Source organism: Crocuta crocuta, unplaced genomic scaffold (genome assembly GCF_008692635.1).
Source record: "Crocuta crocuta isolate KB4526 unplaced genomic scaffold, BGI_CrCroc_1.0 scaffold127, whole genome shotgun sequence".
NCBI lineage: Eukaryota > Metazoa > Chordata > Mammalia > Carnivora > Hyaenidae > Crocuta > Crocuta crocuta.
Genome location: NW_027532008.1, coordinates 6472261 through 6498084, shown reverse-complemented (window position 1 = coordinate 6498084; position 25824 = coordinate 6472261). Strand labels below are relative to the sequence as shown.

General features: G+C 46.0%; 1 protein-coding gene across 3 annotated transcripts in view; it reads left to right on the top strand.

Moving 5' to 3' along the window:
- The window catches only part of ZBTB40 (zinc finger and BTB domain containing 40), a 78170-nt gene that overhangs the window by 37398 nt on the left and 14948 nt on the right, over positions 1-25824 (top strand). For 2 of the 3 annotated variants that reach the window (XM_077775490.1, XM_077775489.1), the window contains exons 2-12: positions 2903-3670; positions 4361-4494; positions 12358-12550; positions 13158-13300; positions 17374-17566; positions 20095-20231; positions 20638-20839; positions 21195-21328; positions 22923-23091; positions 23402-23866; positions 24591-24797. In XM_077775490.1, coding sequence (XP_077631616.1) covers positions 2977-3670; positions 4361-4494; positions 12358-12550; positions 13158-13300; positions 17374-17566; positions 20095-20231; positions 20638-20839; positions 21195-21328; positions 22923-23091; positions 23402-23866; positions 24591-24797 — 2671 coding nt within the window. In that variant the 5' untranslated portion in view covers positions 2903-2976. The remainder of the gene's footprint in view (positions 1-2902; positions 3671-4360; positions 4495-12357; positions 12551-13157; positions 13301-17373; positions 17567-20094; positions 20232-20637; positions 20840-21194; positions 21329-22922; positions 23092-23401; positions 23867-24590; positions 24798-25824) is intronic. The other variant, XM_077775491.1, reaches the window with a different exon arrangement.

Here is a 25824-nt window from a genome sequence, read left to right as displayed (position 1 = left end):
ATATTCACCCCTTAGAGCTCCTGCAGGTAAAACTCACAGAATTATGACTTGGCCCCTCTGGAGTTTTTAACTCAGACTTGTCCACCTTGAGCCTGAAGCAATTTGTCATTTCAGTTTTTATTTTACTTTCCTGGTGTGGTTCCCACCATGTGTCTGGTGGTGGGTTTCTGCTCCGAGAAGCTGTGATTTTCTGTATCTGCCTGTCTTTCTCTACAATTTGGGGCATAGCACTTTTGCCCTGTGACCTCAGTTCTCTGACAGATCTAAAAAGAGTTGTTGGCCTTTCCATTTTATTTTCAGCTTTTTACCTGTCATCAGGATGGAATGGTGACTTCCTAAGCTCCTTCCATGCCAGACCAGAAACCAGAACTTGGAAATACTTGTATTTTTATCTGTCAGCTTCAAATGTGGGAAAATAAAGAAATGGCGGTGGATTGGAAGGAGATCATCCACAGTCTNCACCTTGTCAGTACGTTTTCTTTTCTTTATCCAAGTGAGAGTATACAGTTTGGCTATCATCAAACCCAAAACTGAACTGGATGTCTTCTTCCCTAAACTTTTCTCATGTTGTCTGGATCATCTCAGCATCCACCCACACACATCATACCAGGACCTGGGAGCTGTCTCTCTCTTCCCTCACGTGCACTCAGACTCTAAATCATGACAGTTACATTTTCTGAATATTTTTGGCTATTTCTCTCCTCTTGCCACTTCTCCCGGTCAAAGTCCTCATTGATTTATCTCTGAACTCCTGCAATAATAGAGCCTGTCTCTAGCATTATTCCCCTCAGTTCTGTGCAAATGTCACTTAGATGATACATTTAAGATGCATCTCTGACCATGCGACTTCCCTGCTTAAAGCCTTTCAAACCCTTCAGTGGCTCCTCATTCCCTTTCAGACAAATCCAAGCTCCTAACCATGGTCCATGTATCTCTCTGTGGCCACACCCCTGCCTGCCAGATGTAGCCCCTGATACTCCCTGTTCCCTGCTTTGTGTTCCAGCATCACTGACTTCCTTACAGTCCCCCCTGCTCCCCTTCCTCGCCACCACTGGGGGTGTTTTCTTGTTGGTGTGCCTCATGCAGGCTCCCTGCTTGGAGCACTGTCTTCCCCTTGTCACTGCCTGCTCGTTTATTCGGGCAGGTCAGCTCCTCTAACTGCTTGACACCCCTTTTCCCAAACTGGGTTTCTGGGTGCAATTCTCTGCCATTACATCTCATTCCATTCATTTATTGATTCCACCATCTAATCAACAACATTCGTCTTAGGCAGAATTTTAAGCGCTGGGATATAGCAGACGATTTTAAAAAGTTCCTTTCCTAATGGAGCTTACATTCCAGTGAAGGGAGATACATGATAATAAGTGAAAATATAGGTCATGGGTAATAATGCTATGAAGATAAATAGAGTAAGAGGAATGGAATGGAGGAGAGGCTGCTACTTAGAGGACACGGTCAGGGAAGCCCTCAGTGATGATGTGGCCTCAGAGCAGAGACCTGACGGAAGGGAGAGTGAGCCGTGCACACGTGTGGAGACACCTGCAGATGAACATGCTTAGTGTGTTCCATGATCCGTAAGGAAGGCTGTGTGCTGAAGGCAGAATGCATGAGGGAGACGGGGTAGAAGATGGCATCAGAGAGTTAATACCAGCCAGGTCATGAGGGGGAGTGTAGGCCATTAGGAGAACTTGGGCTTTTGGTATTTACTCTGAGACCAGAAGCCCAGGAGGCCTTTGTGCCAGTAAGGGACAGAATGTGGCTGTGTAGTAAGAAGACCCCTCTGACTACTGGATTGAGGGAGGATGGGGTGAGGTTAGTGCTGGAAAGGGGCAGAGGCATGGAGACAGTTAGAAGGGATTGCTGTAGTAGTCCAGTTAGTAGGGGGCAGGGGCTCGGACTGACCAGAGAGAGCCAGGGGAGGCAGCAGGAAGTGACTGGGTTTGGATATATGCTGAAGGTAGAGCCAACAGGATTTAAGAAGGATTGGATATGGAGTACGAGGAAAAGGCAGGAATCGAGGTCAACTTTGGGGTTTTGGTCTAACCAACTAGAAAGACAAAATTGCTGTAGAGCAGGAAGATGGCAGGAGAGTTTGGGGTATAAGTTGGAACACCCTGTCTGGCCTCCGATCGGAGATGCTGAGCAGGCAGCTGGAGGTGCGCATCTGGACTCCAAGGAGAGGACTGAGCTTGAGGTGTCACCCTGCCAGCTGACGGGGTAGGGATGAGCCGTATAGTCAGGATTTGTGGATGTTTCCAAGTGTGGAATCAGATGACACAGAAGATCAGAGGAGAGGTGACTGAGTCCCAGAGCATTCTAAGCCGTAGAGGCCAGTGTGACACAGAGCACAGGATGCTGGGTGGTGAGGTCACAGGAGTGCGTGAAGCAGGCGTTTGAAGCGGGAGGGAGTGATGCCCGTGTCCCATGTTGCAGATGGGTCAGGCGAGTTGAGGGCGTTGTACTGTAGATCTCTTTCTGTAACTGCATAAGCCTTCTTCATCTGGCTGAGCACTCACTGGAAGCAGGGACGCATACAGCAGTGAATCTCCCCCAGCTCTGACGTGGGTGACGCGCACATGCCATGTCCCAGCTGTTTTTCCTCAGGCTGGTTCTCTCCGTACCTCTGAGCTCCAGTCCCATCTGTAAAATGGGGAGGGGATGATATCATCGTGAGGACCCCGTGAGTGTGTCCAGATGAAGCACTAAGCGTAGTGGCTTTCATATAGTTGAACACGTGACAGGCATTGTCCTTCACGTCACCTACCTGGCACACCGCCCCTCCCTGTTGAGCAGCATTCGTCAGATGCATGAGTGAATCGCCTGTTCGTTTGACTATTTCACCCAAAGGTGTTTCCCTCTGTGCTTGTGAAGTGTTAACACGGCACTTTCTGGGCTTCTCTAGGGTGTAGCCCTGACCCTCAAGAAGTGGGTTCTGGAAGAAGAGAGGGTGAGACGTCCTGGGGCAGGGCCGCTGCGATGGAGCTCCCCAACTACAGCCAGCAGCTGCTGCAGCAGCTCTACACCCTGTGCAAGGAGCAGCAGTTCTGCGACTGCACCGTCTCCATCGGCGCCATTTACTTCAGGGCCCACAAGCTCGTCCTGGCCGCGGCCAGCCTCCTGTTCAAAACCCTGCTGGACAACACCGACACCATCTCCATCGACGCGTCCGTGGTGAGCCCCGAGGAGTTCGCCCTCCTGCTCGAGATGATGTACACTGGCAAGCTGCCCGTGGGCAAGCACAACTTCTCCAAAATCATCTCTCTAGCCGACAGCCTGCAAATGTTTGACGTGGCCGTTAGTTGTAAAAACCTTCTGACCAACCTCGTAAGCTGCTCTGTTCAGGGCCAGCTGGTGCGGGATGTCTCCACGGTGCCCGCAGAGCCGGGCACGAAGGAGTCGGAGAAGGAGAAGCCTGAGGCGGAGATCCTGTCCCCGGAGGGTGCCCGAGAGCCTTGCTCACCCCTGGAGGGCTCTGCGTCCCCAGGGGGCACCGTGAGAGCCGAGGCCAGGGAGGCTGTCTGTACGGTGGCACAGGAGATGAGTGCGGGTCCTTCCACTGCCCAGGAGGCTCGGGGGAACGCACACACCGCAGTGGAGACCCCTCACGCCGCTGAAGGTGCTGCCCCGGCCCCTGCCGGACAAGCCTTGAGGGAGGCGGGCTCGGGACCAGGTAACGGTCCCCTAATAGTCGTCCTGTAACCTGGCCTGCTGTTGTCCGTTACCATATTCAGTTATCCTTACGGATTTTTTGTTTCTTTTTTTTTTTTAAGTTTGTTTTTGAGAGAGAGTGGTGGGGGGAGGGGCAGGGAAGGGGGGATAGCATGCCAAGCAGGCTCCGTGCTGCCAGTGCAGAGCCCGACTTGGGGCTTGAACTCAGGATATGTGAGATCATGACCTGGGCAAAACCAAGAGCTGGATGCTCAACCGACTGAACCATCCAGGTGCCCCATGAATTTTTTGTTTCAGGGATGAATTTACCAAAGACCACTGCTAGATAGGAAACCAAAATCCAATCCAATGCCACACAAAATCCAAAGCAGAGCTCCCTCCTGGGGCATTCTTCTTTTAAAAGTGTTTGTGGTTTTGAGTGTTGGAAGTCTGAAGATGAACTAAGAGCAGAAAAGCAGTACTGAAGCAGCGATATATCAGTTTCGATGTTTACCCGTTATTGTAGCCAGGACGAGGATGGCACAGAGGAGGAGGCTGTTAGAGACACTGTTCTCTGTCACCCATAACTGATGTGGCGGGAGTCAGTCATAAATGCAGTATGTGCCCTAAAGGACGTCAGCTCAGCCTTTTACACATCATTTCAAGTAATGAATCACTAATTTTTTTTTATTGTGTTTTGTTTTGCACTCAGAGTATGAGAGGAAACACCATCAGCTGAATTTTCTTCTAGAAAATGAAAGTATCTTCTCTGAAGCACTCTTGGTTACCCAGGATATTTCAAAAAGACTAGAAGAATGTTCAGAAATTCAAGGTGCACAGGAGGAGGTAGGTCCTGCGAGTTTTGTTTGCTTGCTGGCATGCTCTCTGGACACCAGGTCAGCCTCCCATATGGGGCAGAACAGTGAAAATGCAAAACATCTCAGGGCCTCGCTTTTTTCAGACTTAAAATTTTTTTGACATTTATTCTCTAAAGAGCAGTCTTGCAACAGTACTAGGCAATGTGCTTTCAAAACCTGAATCCCGGCTTTCAACCAATTTTGATTCAGGATACTTAACTCATCATACCATTTCCTCCTGATTAATCAAGGGTAAAATGAAGCAGAGGGGTAGTCATGGATAACCCCAAATCGAGATTAAATGATAAAAACCAAAGCAGAACAACAAGAAATACTCAAAACATGGCACGGAAAGGATTTACTATAAACCTTACGTAGTAAATTGCATTCAGCGTTTAGGAATACAGTGGCCATTTTCAGACACAAAAACAGTTATGGTGAATATTTATTGAATACTTACGATGCTATGCTTGGGACACATGTTATCACATTTAATTCTAACAGATCACCAGGGTGGATACTATTTTACTTTTTTTAGCCCCATTCTATGAATGAGAAAACTGTCTCAAAGAGGTAATATAACATGGCCAAGGTTACAGGGCTCAGAGGACTGAGCAAGAAGTTGAACCGAACCATTTTGACTTTAGAGCTGTTCCCTTCCTTGCATGCTGGGTGTTATTGCCAACAGAGTAAAAGTGATACACGTATGTCATGTATATATAAATGTTTAAGAATTGCCCGACAGAAAACTGCCCAGTGGTTACCATATGCTTTCTTAGCTGACCTTTTCTTCTTTTCAGTGTCTTGGGGAGACGCGTCCCCACCTGTGGGATTCCTCAGATCTTGAACCTACAGGATTGATTGCACAGCCACTTTAGAACTCCTCTTGCTTCTTTTTCCACCCAGCCGTGCCTCCCATGCTGAGACCTGCTGGCACAGCCAGAGGGCACTGTCCCTGCAGGCGCATCTGAGGGGCGGGGCGGCATGGGGAAGGCCTCCCATGTTGCTGTTAGTTACCATAATCCAAACAGTAAATGTCTTCTACTATTTAAGTATTTCCCTGATTCATAGCAAGTTACTTTTAAAAAAAAAACCATTTCAAGGTCAAGTATTTACTTTGACCACGGTTAATCAGTAGTTGGCTGCACGTTATTTTCTTGAGAGAGAAACTTTTTATAAGACTGGGTCGACCCTCATGACTCTGGTAGGGAGGTTACGAGTTGCTGTCTTGGTACAGATCCTTGGTATTCTTTGTACCGATTGTGCTGAAGGACATTATGATTTTATATTTTTGCACTTGGATGTTCTCTTAATGGTTTAATCTATCATTTTTGTCACTAGTTTGTTGCCTTGATAGGTTATAGACACACCTCTTCGTGTATTTTCTTAGGACTTCCTCTCTACTTAATTTTGGTTATGGAGCAGCAGCATTCCTTAGATCAGCAATACTCAGATTATCAGTGTTGCCTGTGGACTTGCTTGAACTGTGTGTTAAGCATTTTTCCAATAGCGGCACCTAAAATGGCTGGCAAATAACAAATGCTCAAGAAATTTTTGCTCTGTGTGGTTTCATTCAACGTTTTTTTTCCCTCCCGATTCTTGTCCTGATCTTTTGATGGCAATAACATTAATAGTACTTTGAAAGAACACTGATTCACTGTTGGGGATCATTATAGGCTTATGTTATTTTTTTCTCAGTTTTAGAGGTCAGAGTAAGAGCTCTACAAATCACTTGGTGGCCGTATTTAAAACTGAGTCTGTTACATTCCATAATAAACCTTTCAGCTGCAGAAAGAAAAAGACAAATGGTTAAAGAGCATAAGATTAAATTAAAATATAGAGCTGGTGAAGTACTGCTTGTACTTAGGCCCTGTACTTCTCTTTCACTTATTAAATTTTCATTTATTTTTGAGAGAGAGAGAGAGAGACAGAGTGTGAGCAAGAAAGGGACAGGGAGAGAGAGAGGGAGACACAGAATCAGAAGCAGGCTCCAGGCTCTGAGCTGTCAGCACAGAGCCCCGACGTGGGGCTCGAACCCACAACCAGAGATCATGACCTGAGCCGAAGTCGAACGTTTAACCAACTGAGCCACCCAGGCACCCCATCTCTCTCACTTTTTAACTTCCCTTTAGACAGGTTGATTAAGATATGATTGACATACAGCAAGCTGTATATATTTAAAGTGTACAGTTTGAGAAGTTTTAAAACGTGAAACCATCACCACAAGCAAGATCTAGAACATACCATCACCCTGAAATGTACTTATGCCCTTGGTAATTCCTTCCTCCTCCCCCTTTCAACTTACCCATCCCCAGGTGATAGTGATCTGTGCTCCTCTGTAGGTGAATTTGTATTTTCTAGAGTATTATATACAAAGGGAGTCATATAGCCTATATTCTTTTTGGTCTGGCTTCTTGCATTCAGCATAATTCTTCTGGGGTTTATCCATGTTGTTGCATGTTTATTCCTTTTTCTGCCTGAGCAGAGTTCCAGTGTGTGGATATACAATTATTTTATTCAGCTCTTTCACTTGCTAATGTTGTGCTCTTAAATAACTTAATCTCTATAAACCTTAATTTCTTAATTTGTAAAACGGGAATGTTACTACCTACATCCCAGGATCGTTGTGAAATTAATAAAGATTATTCATGTAAAACTCACAGTACAATTCCAGGCACAAAGAAAGAGCTTGGCCTGCTATTGTTTCTAAGTTAACTCTCTATTTTAGACCCAGTTGACCTTGAAACCCCTTTTTTACTTAATGCCTTATAATATCCTAGTACCATGGTCATTTGCTCTGACATATGAGATGGATTGCTGTTTCTTTAAGTTTAATTTGCAAGTCATGCTTTCAAATAGGTACCATTACCCACTTGGAAGTACCTTCCTGAGCTGCAGGTGTCGTGTCCTGTACAAAGCCATTGGTCTCTGGAACAGTGGGTCCAGTGTATGTACAAATCATTCGGTGTTCTTGTTGAAACACACACCTCCAGACCTCATTTCCAGAGGGTCTAAGGACCCTTAGGTTGTGGTAGAGCTTGGTATCTGCATCTTTAACAGGCTCCCCGTTTTGCTGTTTTGGCATCTGTGGACCACATTTCTGAGAAGCACTGCTAGAGAAGTTAATGGCTTACACAGTTCTTCATGTATGATGGCAGGTGCCACAGTGTCTGTGCTGACGCCGCTCAGTGATTTGAGGTGCCACCAAGTACACATTTCTCCCAAGTGTTACTCTTTGCTTACCTCTTGATTCAGCACATGTTTACTGAGCAGCTGGTATGTGCCAGGCATTGAGCTGGTTGCTGGGAAAAGAAAAAGAAGTAAGACTGGATCCCTATCCCTATAGCAAAGAAGTCCTGCCACACGTGTAATTATTTTTTTGGAAGTCACCAAACTGTGGGAATCCCCAGAAGGCCTCAATATTGAAAGCATTTGCGAGCTGTTCACTTGAAACATCAGTCTGCGTTTCAGCTGCAATCATAAAGGTTAGGAGTTTGTTTGTTATTTTTCTATTTAAACAGTTTTGGCTCCCAAGGAGCTTTGAATGCTTTTTGTTGTTGTTATTTGGTTAATCAGCATAACATTAAAAAGACAGCTTAACATTAAAAATAATCTGTGCTTAGATGTGTAATTTTGAAGATTGTTAAGGCTTGTGAGCAGTCTGGTTGAGATGGACCAGCCTGTTCCTTTTCTGAAGCATGGGTAGAGAGTGTGCACCTGGCCCAGACCAGGGGTTCAGGAAGACACCCTGAACTAGTGTCCTGATTACTCTCTTTCCTGAGACATATGATGAAAGGTGGCAAAGCCATTCCCTGAGCAGTGATTGCGGCAACCGAGGGAGGCCAGGCTGCTTGGGTTGTGTACAACCAAAGCCAAAGCTGATTAAGGAGAAATCTCCTGGGTGCTGGGATGGGAAAGTGGCTTCTGCCTGTCTTTATCTCATACAATATTGCTACCCGTTAGAAAAAGCAGATACTGACCTTAACAGGCTTTCTGGCTGAGCTGAGCAAAACCTCTGTTTAAAGGCAAGCTCATATTTTTTTTCAGCTTTAATGCAAGAACTTTGAATCGTCTTCTTTCTTTATTCCTAGCCATGTCCCTGCTTTTAATTAATTGTGTATATAGCAGAGTGAATCTATGACTAGAATAAGGAGATAACTTCTACTATTGATTTCCTTGCTGTTTGATCCACTTTTCACCTAAAGTTCTAGAAAGACTCCCAAAGCTTAAGATCTAGTAGCATTTTTTTCTCCTTCAACTTTGTTTCAAAGGCAGACAAGTCTCCCATGTGAATGTGATGTTTTCAGCCATGTCACTACTTTGGAGGTTTGTCAAGAAGTGCAGCTCTGTGTTTTGTGGACTGTTCACTGACATCGTACAGTGACCCTGTTAAGGAGTTAATAGCATCATTTCAAAGGCCTATGAGAAATGAAAATAAGTTGTTCTTTTTCCAAATCTTCTCTCTGCAAATGATTACATCTGAGGTATGCAGCCATAGGTAGAAGGGCTATTGGTTTTAGGGCAAGGGAATTTCATTTGGTTAAACAAGTATTTATTAAGCACCTACTGTGTACCAGTCTGCGTACAAATCATTGGTACCAGCAGGAATGCTACAGATGGCCGAAATATGACCCAGTGTTCCAAGTGATGATTCTAGTAAGTCCAGTAGAATGCAGTGTAGACGGATTTGGTTACACTCAAAAGCTGGGAGTTTGGAATGATGAAAAGGGGACCAGGTCAGTGGAATAAGCTCTGTTTCATCCAGGGAACTACTTCCTGGCTGTGCAGCCTTGGGCAGGTCACCTCACACCTTCAACTCCTTTACGGAGTAACAGTAATGCCCCGGGGGCTGACATGAGGAGTTGTGCAGGTGGCACAAGTGTGCACAGTGTCCATGATGGTGTTGAGCGCACGTGGTCTGTATGGTTAGTGCCGTCGTCTGGCTCGGCATTCACGGGAGGCACAAGTGACCAAGAATGCAGCTTAGCTCAAACACACCCAAAGGCACTAACCAGACAAGTGGGAAAATAAGTAAATTCAATTTAAAAGACCTTAGTGTGAGGCAAAGACTAAATTTTAGAAAGAAACTGTCCCATCTTTAAATCTACTGACCTGTAATTCATTCATAAATCAAAGTACTTTGATTACACATGTGACCATAAATTGATATGAATTTATTGAAGTACCTTTAAGAATCAAAGGAATTCCAAATGTACGGTTAAAGAGCAAAACTCTCAGAGTTAAGGTATGTGATAGTGATCAGTGAACCCCGGTCTGTCACAATATGTGACACCCTCTGTGGAGGCAGACACACTATTTCAGAAAAGGGCTCACCGCACGGAGCAGCCCCAGGCAGCCGAGGAGGCTGACGGAGTAACAGTTAAAATGCTGGCTCTGGTGCCAGCTCCCCAGTAGGTTCTGGAAGAAATAGCAAAGAGCAGGGCTGGCCGGGCAGCTGACTGCTCCCCCCTGGCCCTCTCATCAGCCCACCCCTGCCCTTCTTCCCAGATGGTCACACCCTAGTGTCACTGCTGAGCAATGAAGTTAACAAATGTTTTAATTTCACTGCTGAGCAGTTCTGCAGAGGGGGAGACAGCAGAGAGGATAATGAGAAGCGCATCAGATGCCACCATTGATGAAAGCGTCTTTCCCCACAGCCCGTATGATAATGCCTGACAGATTGGACACTGAGAGAGGTGGATTCGGGATGTTCAGACAGCTTCGGCTGAAAACACGGCTTAGGATAGAAGAGGACGGCTAAGTGTTGTACCAGCTAAGATGCATCCAAGAAAGGGAGGAAGGGAAGGGAAGATAAAGAGGGAGAAACCTGTTTACTGAGGGTTTTAGCACTGAGTGGGTCTGTGTTCATTATTTATCGTTTTGTAACAAACTACTCTGACATTCAGCAGTTTAAAAGAGCACACATTTGTTACCTCCCTGTTTCTGTCAATTAAGATGCTAGGCATACCTAGCTGAGTCCCTGGCTCAGGGTCCCCAGGAGGTCTGTGTCAGGGTACATCAGCCAAGGCTGCGGACAGCTCAGGGCTCGGCTGGAGTGGGGTGGGGGTGGGGAGTGTCTCGTTCTCAGTGCACTCATGCGACTGTTGGCAAGGTTCTGAAGAGTCATGTCCAAGCCCACTCACTGACTGTTGGCCGGAGACCTCAGTTCCTCGCCGCGTGGGCCTCTCCATAGGGCAGCTTGCGACATGGCAGCTTGCCTTCAGAGCGACGACAGAGAATGGCCGCACAGACAAGATGGAAGCCACAGCAGCTTAGCCTCTGAAGTGCTGGCCCATTACTTTTGCCGAATTCTTCTCCTCAGAAGCATGTCATCAAGTTCAGCCTACCAGCATGAATACCTGGTGACAGGGATATTGCGGACCAGTCAGAGGCTGCCTGCCGCCTACTGCCATCAGGGAAAAGGCGTCCTCAGAAGAGACTTTAGAGGGACTAACAAAAGCACAGAAGGTTGAATAAATGTGACTGAAAGGGATTAAACATTCAGCTAAGTTGGTATCTCATTCGCTTATTATTTTTAACATAAAGACAAAATGAGTTACTTCAGGTTCATGGAAGTTACCTAATTCAGTTAATGTGGATTCCTAAACTGCGTTTTATCTGAGTTTACTTTTGTACGTGGCTAAAAATCATAGGAACCTTTTCTTTTAAGTTTAACATGGCTTTCTACAGCCATTCTGTGATTGGAAAGCCAGCTCAAGCAGAGCCAAGAAACACAAAGTCTAATTCGTTCATAATTCCTGTTCATCTGGGAGGAAGAGAAAAGGATAAGAATCTCTGTAAACAAAAATTTTAAACCTATAGTTACTACCAGAATTGATAAGAACTATCTAGATGAATTGGTGCAGGTGTAGATTTTCATGAGATCCTTTCATGTTGTGTGTGTGTGTGTGTGTGTGTGTGTGTGTGTGTAGGTGTAGAAAACCATACCTTTTTGCTTTCTTGTGCAAAAAACTCTTATAGTATCAATGTTAAAAATCTCAAAGGTAGGTTGTAGTTTTGCTGAGTAGAAATATAAAGGCTATGCGCATGAAATTAACTTTCACTTCCATATTTTTAAAAGTAAACCATTATTGCTAAAATAGAAATACTAACCCTTCCAGTTGGCCTTCCTCCTGCTAATTTTGTTTTATTTTACCACCGGAGTTGCTGATATTTTAGTACTCCAGGGTTAGAAGCGTCCAGATGGTGACATGTGGTGCCAAGACCTCTGGAGGATAAGGCGTTTCTAGTGGAAATTGTGTGGCTCCCGATTTAAACAGAAAGCTTAGGATTAGAGCACTAGCTTTCAGGGTTATCTGCCTAGAGGTGATATAAAAGCTATGTATGTGAGAGCTTTTCTAAAGGAGGAGCATAATGGAAGAAAAAGTAGAGTTGAGACCAGTTTTTGGTACTGCTTCTGGTTATAGATTTGGAAGGAAGACCAGTGAGGAAGGCTGAGAAGGAGGGGTCAGAAAGACTGGTGCTCATCCATACCAAATGCTTCGGTGTTACAAAGCCAGAGAAGCTCGAGACACTGGGTTGAGCATCCTACTCTTGATTTTGGTTTGGATCATGATCCCAGTGTCGTAAGATCAAGCCCTGCGTCGGGGCTCTGTACTGAGCATGGAGCCTGCTTAAGATTAATTCTCTCCCTGCACCCCTCTCTCCTCACCTCCCCTTCTGCCCCCTCCTCCACTGAACATTCTCTCATGCAGGGGCCATAGAAATGCCAAGTACCACAGAAAGGCCAAACAGGCAGGGATCAAAATGGTGAGGGCTTCACTCTCCAGATCAAGGAGCGTGGGGTTCTTGCGGCTGGCCGATGTCTCTTTCTCGTTACTTCTGTTCACAGACTATAATGGGATGTCTTGAGGGTGAAGAAGGACGTTCAGCATTCCAGAGAATCCTGGATAAAGTGAGAGACGAGAGCCTGGATGTTCAGACCGTTGTGTCTCTGTTGAGGCTATGCCAGGATTCCAGTCCCGCGGTAAAGGCAGCGTTGTTAGACAGAGAGCCAGAAGACATGGAAGTGGTACAGCCGAAAGGTAGGAGAAAACCCTGTCCACCCAGGTGGCTTGACTTTTATTCTGGGAAGACGTTGTTAAGTTTGCTCCAGTGGCTTCGTTGCCGTTAAGTGATTTTCACATCAGTTCTACATGTAATTCTAGAAGCTGCCTGTTCAATACATATAACCTAAATTTGAGTTGTATTTGAGTCTCCATTTCTATCCACTAGTTAAGTAGTCTGACACCTTGAGGTTGGAGAAGACCGTCAGCATTTTCCTGCCCTTCAAAAAGCCACACGTCCCAGCCAGTGTTTTCACTGCCCAGGGTGAACTGGTTTGCCGGCAGCTGCAGTCTCTCTCTCGTTCGGGTTGGGTACAAAGCAGTGGCCTTGCCAACCAGAAGTTAACCTCTGGCTGGCTCTGCAGCTTTGTGTTTCGACAGATAAATGAAACAGTTTTCCTTTCATAGAGTTTAAACAGAATAATAAAGTATTTTCCTCTGCAAAAAGAGATTCTGCATTCGGGTGCTCAAAATAGGCCGAGAATCACTTTCCTATTCCGTTAGATCTCTCTTGACAAACCAGGCTGTCATTTTCTTCAAATTGACTAGCTTCTCTTGTGTGCGTCTCTAACTCCTTCTCCCCCAGGGAGCACAGAGGAGGGAAAGACCTTGTCTGCTCTGTTACTAGAACACAAAGAGGACCTGATCCAGTGTGTCACACAGCAGAGACCTATCCTGCGGTTCCTGGAAACAGCCAAGGAGGAATTCCTGACTGGCGCCGAGAGAAGGGTAACCGTGTCAAGCATTTCCTCCTCCCTCCTGAATTTACGTGGCACACTTTTTAACCTCTCTTGTGGCACGTAGCATTTTCTCCCTTGCAGTGTTTTTATACCTACTGCATAGAGAGCACCTTGAAGTTCACGTTCTTGACCCACGTCTCTTTGTACCTCCTGCAGCAGCTTGCTGAGGGCCTCACACCTCACGTTGGACAATTAAATGTTTAGATATGTGGATGGGTGCATCTGACTACATGAGTTTTTTTTTGTTTTTTTTTTTTAATGTTTTATTTTATTTCTAGGAGAGAGAGAGAGACAGCATGAGCAGGGGAGGGTCAGAGAGAGAGGGAGACACAGACTCTGAAATAGGCTCTAGGCTCCGAGCTGGCAGTCAGCACAGAGCCCGATGCAGGGCTCGAACCCACGAACCGCAAGATCATGACCTGAGCGAAAGTCGGACGCTTAACCGACTAAGCCACCCAGGTGCCCCAGCCTACATGAGTTTTTAATATAAAAGCTGCCCCAAGGGTTAAAATGTTCAGGTACATTTGTAATTATCGTGACACTTTTCTAAATCTTTATAGAAAGGCCGCACTGTTCATCTGTAGAGAAAAGTGGGGAAACCAGCAAAAACAAAAATATCCAAATTTCTCACCACCTGGCCGCTCAGAGATGATCACTGCTGACATTTTGGAGCATGCGCTCCCACTTTTTCTCATTGGAATCATCCAGAGATAGGCTTAGTAGCCAGAATAACTTGGTTTTTTTACTTAATACATTGCGACTACGTTTCCATCCCTGTAATAGGATTTTGGTAGCTGCATTGTATTCTGTGTAATGGACACACTGTAATTCATTAGTGGTTTATTGTTGTGCATTTGTTTCCAATTTTTTTTTGCCATAGTAAATGATGTGGTAGAAACATCCTTTAACACACATCTTTGCATACCTCTCAGATTCTTTCCTTGGAGTAATTTCTAGGAAGTGAGATTTTGGAAGAGAGAGTATAAAAATGTTCAGGGGTTTGCTGTCTGTTGCCAGACTGCCCTTCAGAAAGGTTGCACCAATTTACCCTCCCACCAGCCAGCTGCTAAAATCCTCATAAAACTGCTAGCATGACTTCTCCAGTCAACGAGATAACTGTATTTGTTGGTGTTATTGATTTCAACCTTGTGCTAAAAATATTTTTATATCTGGAAGGAAGGAATAGGGAGAGAGAACTTCTGTGGCATCAATTCTTAAAACTGTGGGAAGTGGCTTATATGTTGGGAAGAGAAGATGTTTAGAAAATAGTGGTAGAATGGCTGAGCACTGGATTAGTAGTGAAGACTGGCTCCTAGATTCTCCTTTCTCAGTGATCTTAAACTGGAGTTTTTTCATATAAAATGGGAGCAATCTTTAATCTCAGTATTATGTTTTATAAATTATGTTTTCAAAATTATAACTCCTTTGAATTTCTTAGAGAAAACTAGTATCCAAAATAAGGTTAAACCTCTGGTTTCTCCTTAGAGTTAAAATTAAATGTCATTTCAGGCACTCAGTTTAAGTAAGTTGCTTATAGCTCTAGAAGTACCTGATTCCCTGTGTAGGGATTTCATTCGATTACTCATTCAAACCTTTTCCTTATTAGCTAGATTGAATGTGTCCTTTGAACTGTTTCATTATCTCAGTAAAATAGCATTTATAGGAAGAGCCCAAACTCAGCCTCGTTCCCTACACCAAGACAGACCACACTGTCATTTTCTTCTGTCACTTTTGGTTTACTTGACAGAAAGGACTGAAGCAGAAGAACTTAAATTAGTTCTAAATCGCAAAAATACTTCTTAGAATTGGGGTTCTACTAGAGCTTCATTAAGCTACTTCTTCTCATGAAACTTGAAGCAAAATAATAAAGCAGGAGTGTAGAGGTGACTGTTGATCGAATAGCCACCATGTTTTGACATTGTGGGGAACATTCACTCAGCCCTTTTAGACCTTTTTTCTGTTACAGGATGATGCTGATCGAGGCATCATGGCCCTTATCTACCCATACCCTGGGTTCTGTAGGAAATGGCAAATAGAAATGTCTCTATTTCAGGAATGGAAACAGTTACAAGAATAGTAACTACTACAGTTGTCTGTAACTTACAGCCTACTGTGTGCTGAGCAGTGTGCTGAGGACCTTTGAAACATTACTGAATTCTACCCTGGCAGCAACTTTAGTCATGGGTGTTACTCTGGTTTTAAACATAAAGAAACAGGGGCACCCGGGTGGCTCAGTAGGTCGAGCACCCAGTTTCGGCTCAGGTTGTGATCTCACAGTCCGTGAGTTTGAGCCCCACAGTGGGCTTGCTGTTGTCATGCAGATCCCGCTTCAGATCCTCTATTTCCCTCTCTCTGACCCTCCCCCACCTGCACTTTCTCAAAAATAAACATTTAAAAAATAATAAAATAGAGATGAAGAAACAGACACTTTAGAAGGTTAGGCAGCCCACCCAAGACACAGCCGCTGGGTGCCAGTACTGGAAGTCAGGAACTCTAAACAAAGCACATTCTCTTAACCACTGTTCATTGTGCTGCCTTACAATACTGGTAACCACTATCATTTAAAGATCACATATGTACTAGAAGTTATGTCAGGCTCTACAAATAGCAACTTCACTTTATAGACTCCTAATAACAACTGTGCAAGGGCTGTTATTGTTCTCCTCTTCCACAGATAGGAAGATAAGGTTCAAAGAATTAAATAACTCACCCAAGGTCACACAAGCAATACATTTTAGGACTGGGGTTCCTCCTGGGCCTGTCCGGCTTTAAAGCCTATACCCACTCTTGACAGTATCTGGCTACCTCATTATGGATCAGATCATTACTTAGGAACTAAAACATAGCAATGAAATCAGTATGGGTTTTAGATAGAGACACTTTCATTTTAAATTATGATTCATTTAGTAGAAATCTAGTATATATTAGGCATTGAACAAAGAGAATGACTGTGTTCTGTACTGACAAGGAACATGACAGCTTAATTTATAATGTATGCATTCCTTTCGTATGTATAACATAGGTGCTCCTTTCGTATATGTAAAACCAATTTGGTTTTATAACTGCATTTATTTTTTAATGGGAGTTAATTTGATAATGGCATCCTCTGTCACCTGCTGTGACTGATCTGCTTGACTGTTTCTCCTGAGTGCTGGCATTTTCCCAAAGGAAATGTGGTTACTAGGTATCCCTAGATTATATATGTTGAAAAAACCTCCCACATTATCTATTAGCTCCAGAAGAGCCAAGTTCTACATAGTGAGTCGTAGTCCATTAGGACTGTTGTAATAGGAAAATATCTGTAAAATAACAGTCATTTGTTTTATTTTTCAACCTTTTGCTGGAAACCTGTGCCCTTTCGACTCAGAAAATCCTCTAGCACACGAAGGAAGTAAAGGGGGTGGAAGTGGGGGCTGATGACTGAAGCTGATATGTGTGTAGAGCTGATAAGAGAGATCGAGAGTACAGAATCTATAAGAAAAACTATCCAGAAATGCACTTTAAATCTATTATTTTGGAGGCCACAGACTAACATGTAACTTATCTGGGCATTCGAATTGCTATGCAAATAAAGTAAAAGGAAGCAAAATAATAGGATGGCTGTGAAATTGCAGCCTCTTAGCATGGTCACGTACTGTATTGAACAGAGGCCGAAAACCACTGTAACTGTACTCATGAATTTCCAGTCTGTTTCTCGGTGTCTGTGTCTGAACAAATCAAATCTGAAGAACCAGGTGAGAGCAAGCTACCTGCTCTGCCGCGTAGGCCTTGTGTGAGAATCTTCTCACAAAATGCAAACCTTTAGGGGTCAAAGAATATACACAGACCTGCATTTGAGAAGGAAGGATTCCCACAGGGCTGTTTGTTTGGAGAACGCTTGGGATTTGTAGTGACACGGCACAGGGAAGCGACTATGGGGACAGTGGCGCTAGAGACCGCAGAGGAGGACCTGGGGACAGGCGCCTCGTCCTGCCCTCTTTCTGGGCTCGCCGGCGGTGCATCGGACACATACGGATGCAAGTTGCCTGTAACCGGTGTCGGCCCGATTGCTTGCCGCTGCAGGTGCTCCTGAGTTGCTGCGAGGGTGGGACGCCCAAGGAGACCGTGGAGAAGCTGCTGCACAGAGTGTCTGAAGACCAGACCCTGACTGCAGAGAGTTTGGTGAAACTCCTTCAGGCTGTGAAACCTACGTCCCCAAACTTGGGCCTTCTGCTGGAGAATTTGCAGAAATTAGCCACTTCGCCAGGCACCACAGGTATTAGTTAATTGTCAGCTCTCTGGACTGGAACCTCTCCCAGAAAATTACAGCTTACACACCCTTTTGGCTCCATGCTGGGGAGATGAGCTGATGGTAGGAGATGCCCTCACGAAACAAACTAGCTGCCAGAAACCAGCGGTTCTCCATAGTTCTGGAGTTTACGATCTGAAATCTGAGACTTGCTCCATCACCATGGAGATGCCCCTCACGATGGTCCTGTGGTTCGGGGTTTGTTAAGGTGTGGTTTTCCCAGGGCGGCGCCCGTGAACACCTCAGGAGCTGACGGGCTCACAGAGCGCGTGATTTTGACAAGCTGTGTTGACAGATAAGCAGCGAAGACTCAGATCTTGATTTTCCCACTCCCACTTGAGTGCGGTTTGGCTCTGGTGGTCCCCAGCACTAACTGCCCTCGTGTACGTTCACTCTGGGGGGACGGGAGTCCGTGTCCCAGCCCTTAGGATAACGGGCCAAGGCCAGCCAGTTCTCCCCCACCCCAGAGCTCATGAGGGAAATGAGAGAACTTTTTTCTAGCTTATAAAAATAATGAATACTTCTACAAACTTGAACAATTTAAAAAATAAAGAAGGAAACAACCTCAGACCCTACCACTTGATTATTTTAGTGTTAAGATACTGACCTGTTTTGTCACATTATTTTTACAATGTGGAGATATTTTGCTGTATTTTATAATTTTATCATTTCCTCCAGTATAACATAAGCATTCTCCCTCACGCTTCAAAAAAACTCCCTGTAACCCTATTTTTGAAGGCTCTGTAGCTTTCCATCATAAGGGTGTATATCATGCATTACTCCTGCCCTGTCAGGGGTACAGGTAGTATAATGGTTAGGGCTATCAAGACCCCTGGGTTTGTGGGGCACCTAGGTGGCTCAGTCGATTAAGCGTCTGACTCTTGATTTCGGCTCAGGTCATGATTGCCGGTTCATGGGATTGAGCACCACGTTGGGCTCTGTGCTGCCACCACAGAGTCTGCTTGGGATTCTCTCTCTCCCTCTCTCTCTCTCCCTCTCGCCTGCCCATCCTCACTCTCTCTCAAAATAAATTTAAAAACTAAACAAACTTAAAAAAAAAAAAAGACTACCTGGTTTATCATCCTGACTTATTTGGTAGCTGCATGACCCTGAGCCAATGACTTAACCTCTCTGAACCTCATGAAGAGAAATCCTCTCTCAGATGGGGGTAAGAATGGCACCCATCACATTAATTTTTGTGGCCACTGTGAGATATTGTACGTACAACACTTAGCACAGTGTTTATTCATTAGCACATCATAGATACTATGTAAATATTAGATATTCTGTTCCCATCGTCATCACAAATTGTATAATGACAAATACTTTTGTACACAGACTTTTTGCCTTCAGAGCATTCCTTTTTTTATTTCTAATTTTTTATTGTTTTTTNTCCCAAGCAGGCTCCACACTCAGCACAGAGCCTGATGCGGGGCTCGATCCCACGACCCTAGCTAGAACCTGAGCCAAACTCAAGAGTCAACCCACTGAGCTCAACCCACTGAGCTACCCAGGTGCCTCCCTCCCTCCCTTTTTAAAGGTGTTTTGAAAATTTTTTTTTAAGATTTTATTTCTGGGGTGCCTGAGTGGCTCAGTTGGTTGGGTGGCCGACTTTGGCTCAGGTCATGATCTCACCCTTTGTGGGTTCGAGCCCCGCGTCGGGCTCGGTGCCGACAGCTAGCTCAGAGCCTGGAGCCTGTTCCAGGTTCTGTGTCTCCCTCTCTCTCTGACCCTCCCCTGCTCATGCTGTCTCTCTCTCTCTCAGAAATAGAACATTAAAAAAAATTAAGAAAAGAAAAGATTTTATTTTTAAGTGATCTCTACGCCCAATGTGTAGATTGAACTCACAATCCCAAGATCTAGAATCTGATGTTCCGCTGACTGTGGCAGCCAGGCGCCCCCATCGTAAGGCATGATTCCCAGAAGTGGAGTTACAGGGCCAAAGAGGAACATGCGTTCTTAAATATCTGTAAACCTAAAGGAAATGCTGATTTTTAGTTTTCTTACTTTTAAATTAAATATGACCTTTTAAGAGAGAGTAACTAACAGATTGGCTCAAAGGGCATATACACAAAGCTTAACTATAGCTTCACTACCAGAGTCTTGACTCACGCCTGCTAGTGTTTTGGATTGCTGCATGGATCCTTGACCTCAGGCTCGAGGAATAACACCCCTTAAATCTGTATCTCGACATCTCTTACAAGCGCGCCTTCTAATTACCTCCCTGTTGAGCAATCACTGGCTTCGACCACTGGGCGCTGACTTTCAAAGCATTAGCGGTTTTGCGACCCTGAAGCACCAAGTGATTAAGGGAAGACCAAGGGGGATCTGAACACGTGTGTGGGGCCCCAACTGGGAGCCAAACTTGCCTTCCAGAGGAGACAGCATGCTGGTGTTACAGCTCTCCTCTTTCGGCTCCGCTAATCTGGTGTAGGAAAAGCCTGGAAGGGTGTTTCGTTGTCGCAAACATTATTGTTTTGCTAATATCCCTGCAGTCCAAGCGAGCCCCGATGATTATGGGACTGAGCTGTTGAGACGATATCACGAAAACCTCTCAGAGATTTTCACAGACAACCAGATGTTGTTAAAAATGATCCCACACATGAAGGGTTTAGCCCCTGGAGAAAGAGAGGTAAGAGAAAAAGAAGGGGAGAAGGGAGGGAGGGTGGGTAAAATGAGAGACGGAAAAAAGATGAACATGTATGCATACTTTAAAAATATATTTTACATAAATACACACACAGCCATACTGAGAAATGCTAAGGGGTTAGTAGAGGAGAAGGAAAGCAAGGTGATTTAATTTCTCGGGCATAGTGATAAGTTGGAAGTTGTAACTTCTGCCGTAATAAGAAAGGCATTCAAAAGGAAGTGTGAAGAGCTTTGTCTTGTATAAAGGTCTCTCAGGTTGGGAGGTGAAGGATGTTCAAAAACCCCTCCCCAGAAGTATGTACACTGTACCCAGGACTCAGACTTGCAGCTTTGGAGTTTGGCTGGTGGCTAGAAAGTCCCTTACTGTGTTTTTGTGCCACATCTTGAAGGTCATGGAGAAGCTTGTGAAACAGGACTCTGGCTCGGGTGGCTTCAGTTCTCTGATGTCAGCAGTTCTAGAAAAGCAGACTGTCTCTGCAACAGCCATTTGGCAACTGCTGCTGGTGGCTCAGGAGACAAAGACTGGCCCATTGAACCTGCTCATGGAGGAAATAAAACGGGAGCCTGGTGCTGATGCTTTCTTCCGGGCAGGTAGGCTACCTGATCTCTGTCCTAGCTTTGCCCCTGGTAGAAATTATCGTCAGCCTGTCTGGAAACTAGAAAGAGCTCTCTTACGGTCATTCTCCACATCCCCACCACTGGAAGGAAGGGCTGGCAGTTTTGTTCAAGGACTTGGGGGCTTGTGAACCTTTGAAAATAAGCAGAAATCTAAGTTTATATTAATTGAACTGTAATTGCAGTGATGTTTGCCCTCTCCCCCACTCCCAGCCCCCGGAAGGAGATCAGTGAAGTGTATTCTCACTGTGAAGAGTTGAGATGAGAAAGGGTGAAGGGAAAATGGTGCTCAGAGTTCCACTCATGACTTGTTAATCCTCCTCTCTTTCAGCGGCCAACCCAGAAAGTGCGGCCTTAGAAGCCATGCTGAGGCATCACAGGCTGATCCTGGAGGCCATCCAACAAGGGACTGGACGCAAGTGCTTTACCGCAGAGGAGGGGCAGCTTGCAGAGGCTGTGAAGGAGGTGCGGATCAAACATTGTTCCAGACAGTTCTACCAGGCCTGGGATGCTCTTGTTCCTAAGGGAGACACCAGATTCTGCAGAGTGCCTGTTGCATGCCGAGCCCCGTGCCGAGCCAGCACCTCACAGCACCTCTTTGTTTTGTGATTCTGCCAACTGTGTGGCAGGCAATGTCCTCCACATTCTATAGATAAGGGAACTCAGGCTCCAGAGAGTTCAGTAGCATGTCTAGGATGGCCAGAGTTGAAGCCAGGATTTGAACCCAGGTTCATGTGACTCAAACCTAGCTGTATTTCATTTGTTCAAACTTAGGTAAACTCGGGGAACCACGAACTGTTCTCTAACACGTTCTGAGATGCAACTGCTTTTCAGAGAAAGGAAAGTAAAATCGGTCTTATTGCATGCTCTTCTGGCATCTAGGAAGAGCCAAGATAAACATAGATAGAACAAAGCTTTTGCCCATATGGGGTAGCAAATAGTGCCAGCTCATTTTCTGTAAGGCTTCTCGGGGTGGCCGCCAACCCAGAAAAACCAGGTGGGGACGGAGGGGGATTCATGGTTGTCCAGCCCAGGATTGTGTGCTTCTCGAGGGGGGAAGAATTCTAAAGGGACTAAAATTAAACTACAAGTTCACCTGTAGTGCTTTTTAATCCAAGTTGGCATGGATGGCGTGCAGAAGGGCTAGTTTCTAGCTCTGTCCACGCAGGTGACAGCTCCACCTTGGCCTGACTTTCAGATGTAGAGAAGGTGGTGCGTTTTTCTGTGGGGCTTCAGAGGAAGGACGCCCCGCTAGGCTCTCTCCAGCTCGCCTCGTGCTTGAGGAACGGGGCTCCTGCAGTTGATGAGTTTGAGCCTTGCTAATGAGTCTCAGGCCTGCCTCCTGGGAGATCAGGTTTATTTAGATAGACTTGAAAAGAGCAGAAATAAAATGTCTTCCTGAACAAAAATTCCATTTGGCCATCTGTGGATGGTTTAGCTTTATTTTCTCAGTGTACTGACTCTTTCTGCTGATAGCTGTAACATTCTGAAAGACGGTGGCTTTGAAATCATATTCTTGGCCTCTTTAAAGCCCCTATTTGAACCTTCTTTAAAAAGCTGAGTTTTTTTCATGAAAGAAAATGTTTAAAAGGGTACATCTAAGTGTCTAAAAATGTGAAGCCACTGATCATGCAGAATTACTTGCAGACATTGAGACAATTATATATTATGAAAAATGATCTCGATCTTCAAGACAGAACCACGAGCTACCAAATCCTACAGCTTTTCGAGCCTTTAATATTAAGATCTAGAAGAGTTCTTTTGGAGACTCCTGATTTCTGAGAAAATATTTCTCAGAGAAAATGCTCAGTGCCTCTTTGCTTGTACCTTCTTTGTATTTACACATCTGTCTTGACTGTGTCTCCTTTTTTTTTTTTTTTTGCCAGTTTCCCTGTTCTTTGGGAAAAGAGGTTCTCTACCACATTCATCACAAGACATGTAAACTTGTTATAGATGGAGTAATGCCACCCTGAAATAAGCTATTTTTCCCCTAAGTTGAAAACCATGGAGAAAACTGCTGATATTAACCACAAACCTTTGTCTCCTGGTATTCATTTAGATTCTGAGCATTTCCCCCGAGACAGCCAGCCCTGAAGCTTCCCTGAAAGCAGTGCTGAGCAGAGCCATGGAAAAATCTGTCTCAGCCCTTGAACTATGTCACCTCCTGTGCCGCGTCCACAGATCTTTCCCAGGCCTGCAGCCGGTCATGCAAGAGCTAGCATGCACTGGTAAGGAGCAGAATGGGGTGGGGGTCCTGTCAGGCCCATGGGGTGTTTCCAGATTGGAGAGAAGAGGCAGCGGTTCACACAAGAGTTCATCCATTGCTGCCTCACTTCTCCTGGATGCTCCCAGTACCTGGAGGAGTCCTAGGCGTAGGTGTAAAATGATGCTCTGTATGTGTATCGCAAAGTCCAGATGACAGGGGCATTGCTTCCGAGTTTGAGGAGGGTCCCAAGTAGTCTCCAGTTTTCCCTAATTAGGAAGCAAAGTAGAAACACAAGAGAATTTCCAGAGCCATGTGATTTCTCTTATATGCAGGCTTCCTTACTCAGGAGAGTGGAGAGAAGGAAAGGTGGAAAGTGAGCAATAAATTTCAGCGCATACTCAATGACAGAACTGAGAAGGTGGCCGAGCCAATGGAGGAAGGCTGCCGGTCTGAGACACAGAGCCGTCCAGGAGAGACTGACTCCGTGCCAGAGCCGCAAGCGAAAGACATGTCTGCCTCCCCCGACGCTGCCAAGAAGAGCTTCGTCTGTAAGGCCTGTGACAAAAGCTTCCACTTCTACTGCCGTCTGAAGGTGCATATGAAGCGCTGCCGCGTGGCCAAGAGCCGACAGGTGCAGTGCAAGGAGTGCAGTGAGACCAAGGAATCTAAGAAGGAGCTGGAAAAACACCAGCTGGAGGCCCATGGTGGCGGAGGGGAGCCCGACGTCCCGAAGAAGAAGAAGAAGAGGCTTCCGGTGACGTGTGACCTCTGTGGGAGAGAATTTGCCCACGCCTCAGGTACTTCCAGGAAGGCGAAGTAACTTAAGAGGGTGATAATTCTGGATACTGTAGTCTGGGCTCCAGGCCTCGTACCTCGCTGTGCGCAGTAAGGGCTATGGACGGGCTCCCACAGAGGCTGGGTCGTGTTTCGAGAAGAGCCTGAGCTCAGGAATCAGCTCTGTCAGTTCCCCCACCTGTTAAACAGGTGCCCTGAGAGCACCCACTTTTTTGAATTGTAAAGATTTCAGGTGGTATAGTGAAACACCTATGTACAATACCTACCATAGGGTCAGGACTTTGTGAATTGTAGCCATTGTTTCATAATGACAGCCAGCTAGGTTTCCGTGATTACTTGTTTCTTGATAATAAATAAGTCACAGAATCCACGGGACGTCTAGTCAGAATTGCTTACCCTTGTCCCAGGTGTCGGGGAAACCTGACAAAGCATCGAGTGAGTTTCGTTTTTCTGTTTCCGGGTGGCAGATGCTATGTAAGAAAAGGTGGGGATGGGAAAGATGAACCTAGAACCTTTAATGCCTGAACCAAACAGGGGTGGGCCATGGTGACCTTGGGGGTGCTGGGCAGCGGGTAGGTGAGCAGCCTGGCTGCGGGGGTCAGAGGGAGCACAGCCTGTTGTCCCATGGTCTGTGCTGTGCGTCCTCCCAGGCCTGGTCTCGAACACTGTGTCACATCCCCCTGCTGGCTTCATCACACTGATTACCGGTGTCCCTCTGGTCCCCAGGCATGCAGTACCACAAACTGACAGAGCACTTTGATGAGAAGCCTTTCTCCTGTGAAGAGTGCGGGGCCAAGTTTGCCGCCAATTCCACCCTGAAGAACCACCTTCGCCTTCACACCGGGGACCGCCCATTCATGTGCAAGCACTGCCTTATGACCTTTACCCAGGCTTCCGCCCTGGCCTATCACACCAAGAAGAAGCACTCAGAAGGCAAGGCCCGGGGAATTTCTTCTCTTTTCCTGCCAACGTTAACTGTACGCACTGCCTAAAAACCCTCTTGGGTCTAGGCATGCTAAAGATCTCAGGTAGCTTAGAAACAGCACGGTGCGCAGCCTCTGGGCACGTGGATGGCCAGGGAACACAGGTGCCCAGGCATGCCGAACGCTGTTGGCAAGGGCTGTGAAGAGAGGCTGGTGACCTCATAGTTAGCATCTATGTAAAGGCAGCAGTTCCTTGAGCTTTGAGGTGGAATTCAAGCATGAGAAGAGCCTTGGCTGAGCACCTGCTATGGCGCAGGCAGTGGCAGGGGCTCAGTGACTAAGCCAGATTTCCTGTGCTCACAGAGCTGATGGTCCAGGGTGTCTCTGGGAAAGAGACAGGTGCAGTGCAGAGCCGTCCGTGGTGGGACAGGGAATGGCCCCGGGAGGTGGAAGAGGGAGGGAGGGGTTTCTGGGCCAGTCGGAGGGGAGGTGCGGTGTCAGAGAAGGCTTCTCGGGGGATTCTCTGCATTGTTCGGCACCTTCATCTCACCCGGACGGCGGGAGTGGCCACCTAACTGGCCGCCTGGCTCTCCCCCACTCCCTGGACCATGTTCTCGGTGCACAGGCCCCAGGGATCCTTTCAGAACAAAACCATATCCTCTCCCTTCTCTGCCCAAAACCTTTTTGCAGAGGCTTTTCACCTGGCTTGGTGGAGAATCGGAAGGCTTTGCGATAGCCTGTGAGGCTCTGAGTGACAGGGTCCCCCAGGACCCTCCCCTGCCCACACCCTGCTCCACTACAGCCTGAAATGCTTGCTTTCCATCCCTCCTCACTCCCTTCAGCTCCTTATTCACACCTCTTCCCGTGAGTCCTTGCCCGCGCGCCCGTGTGAAATCTCAGCCCCAGCCCCCCATTCCCCTGCATTGCCTTTCTCCACAGTATTTGTCACAGGCTATATTATCTACTTCATTAATTTAGTATGTTTCTAGTGGGTCTCCTCCGGTCAGAATGCCAGCTCCATGAGGGTAGGGCTGGGA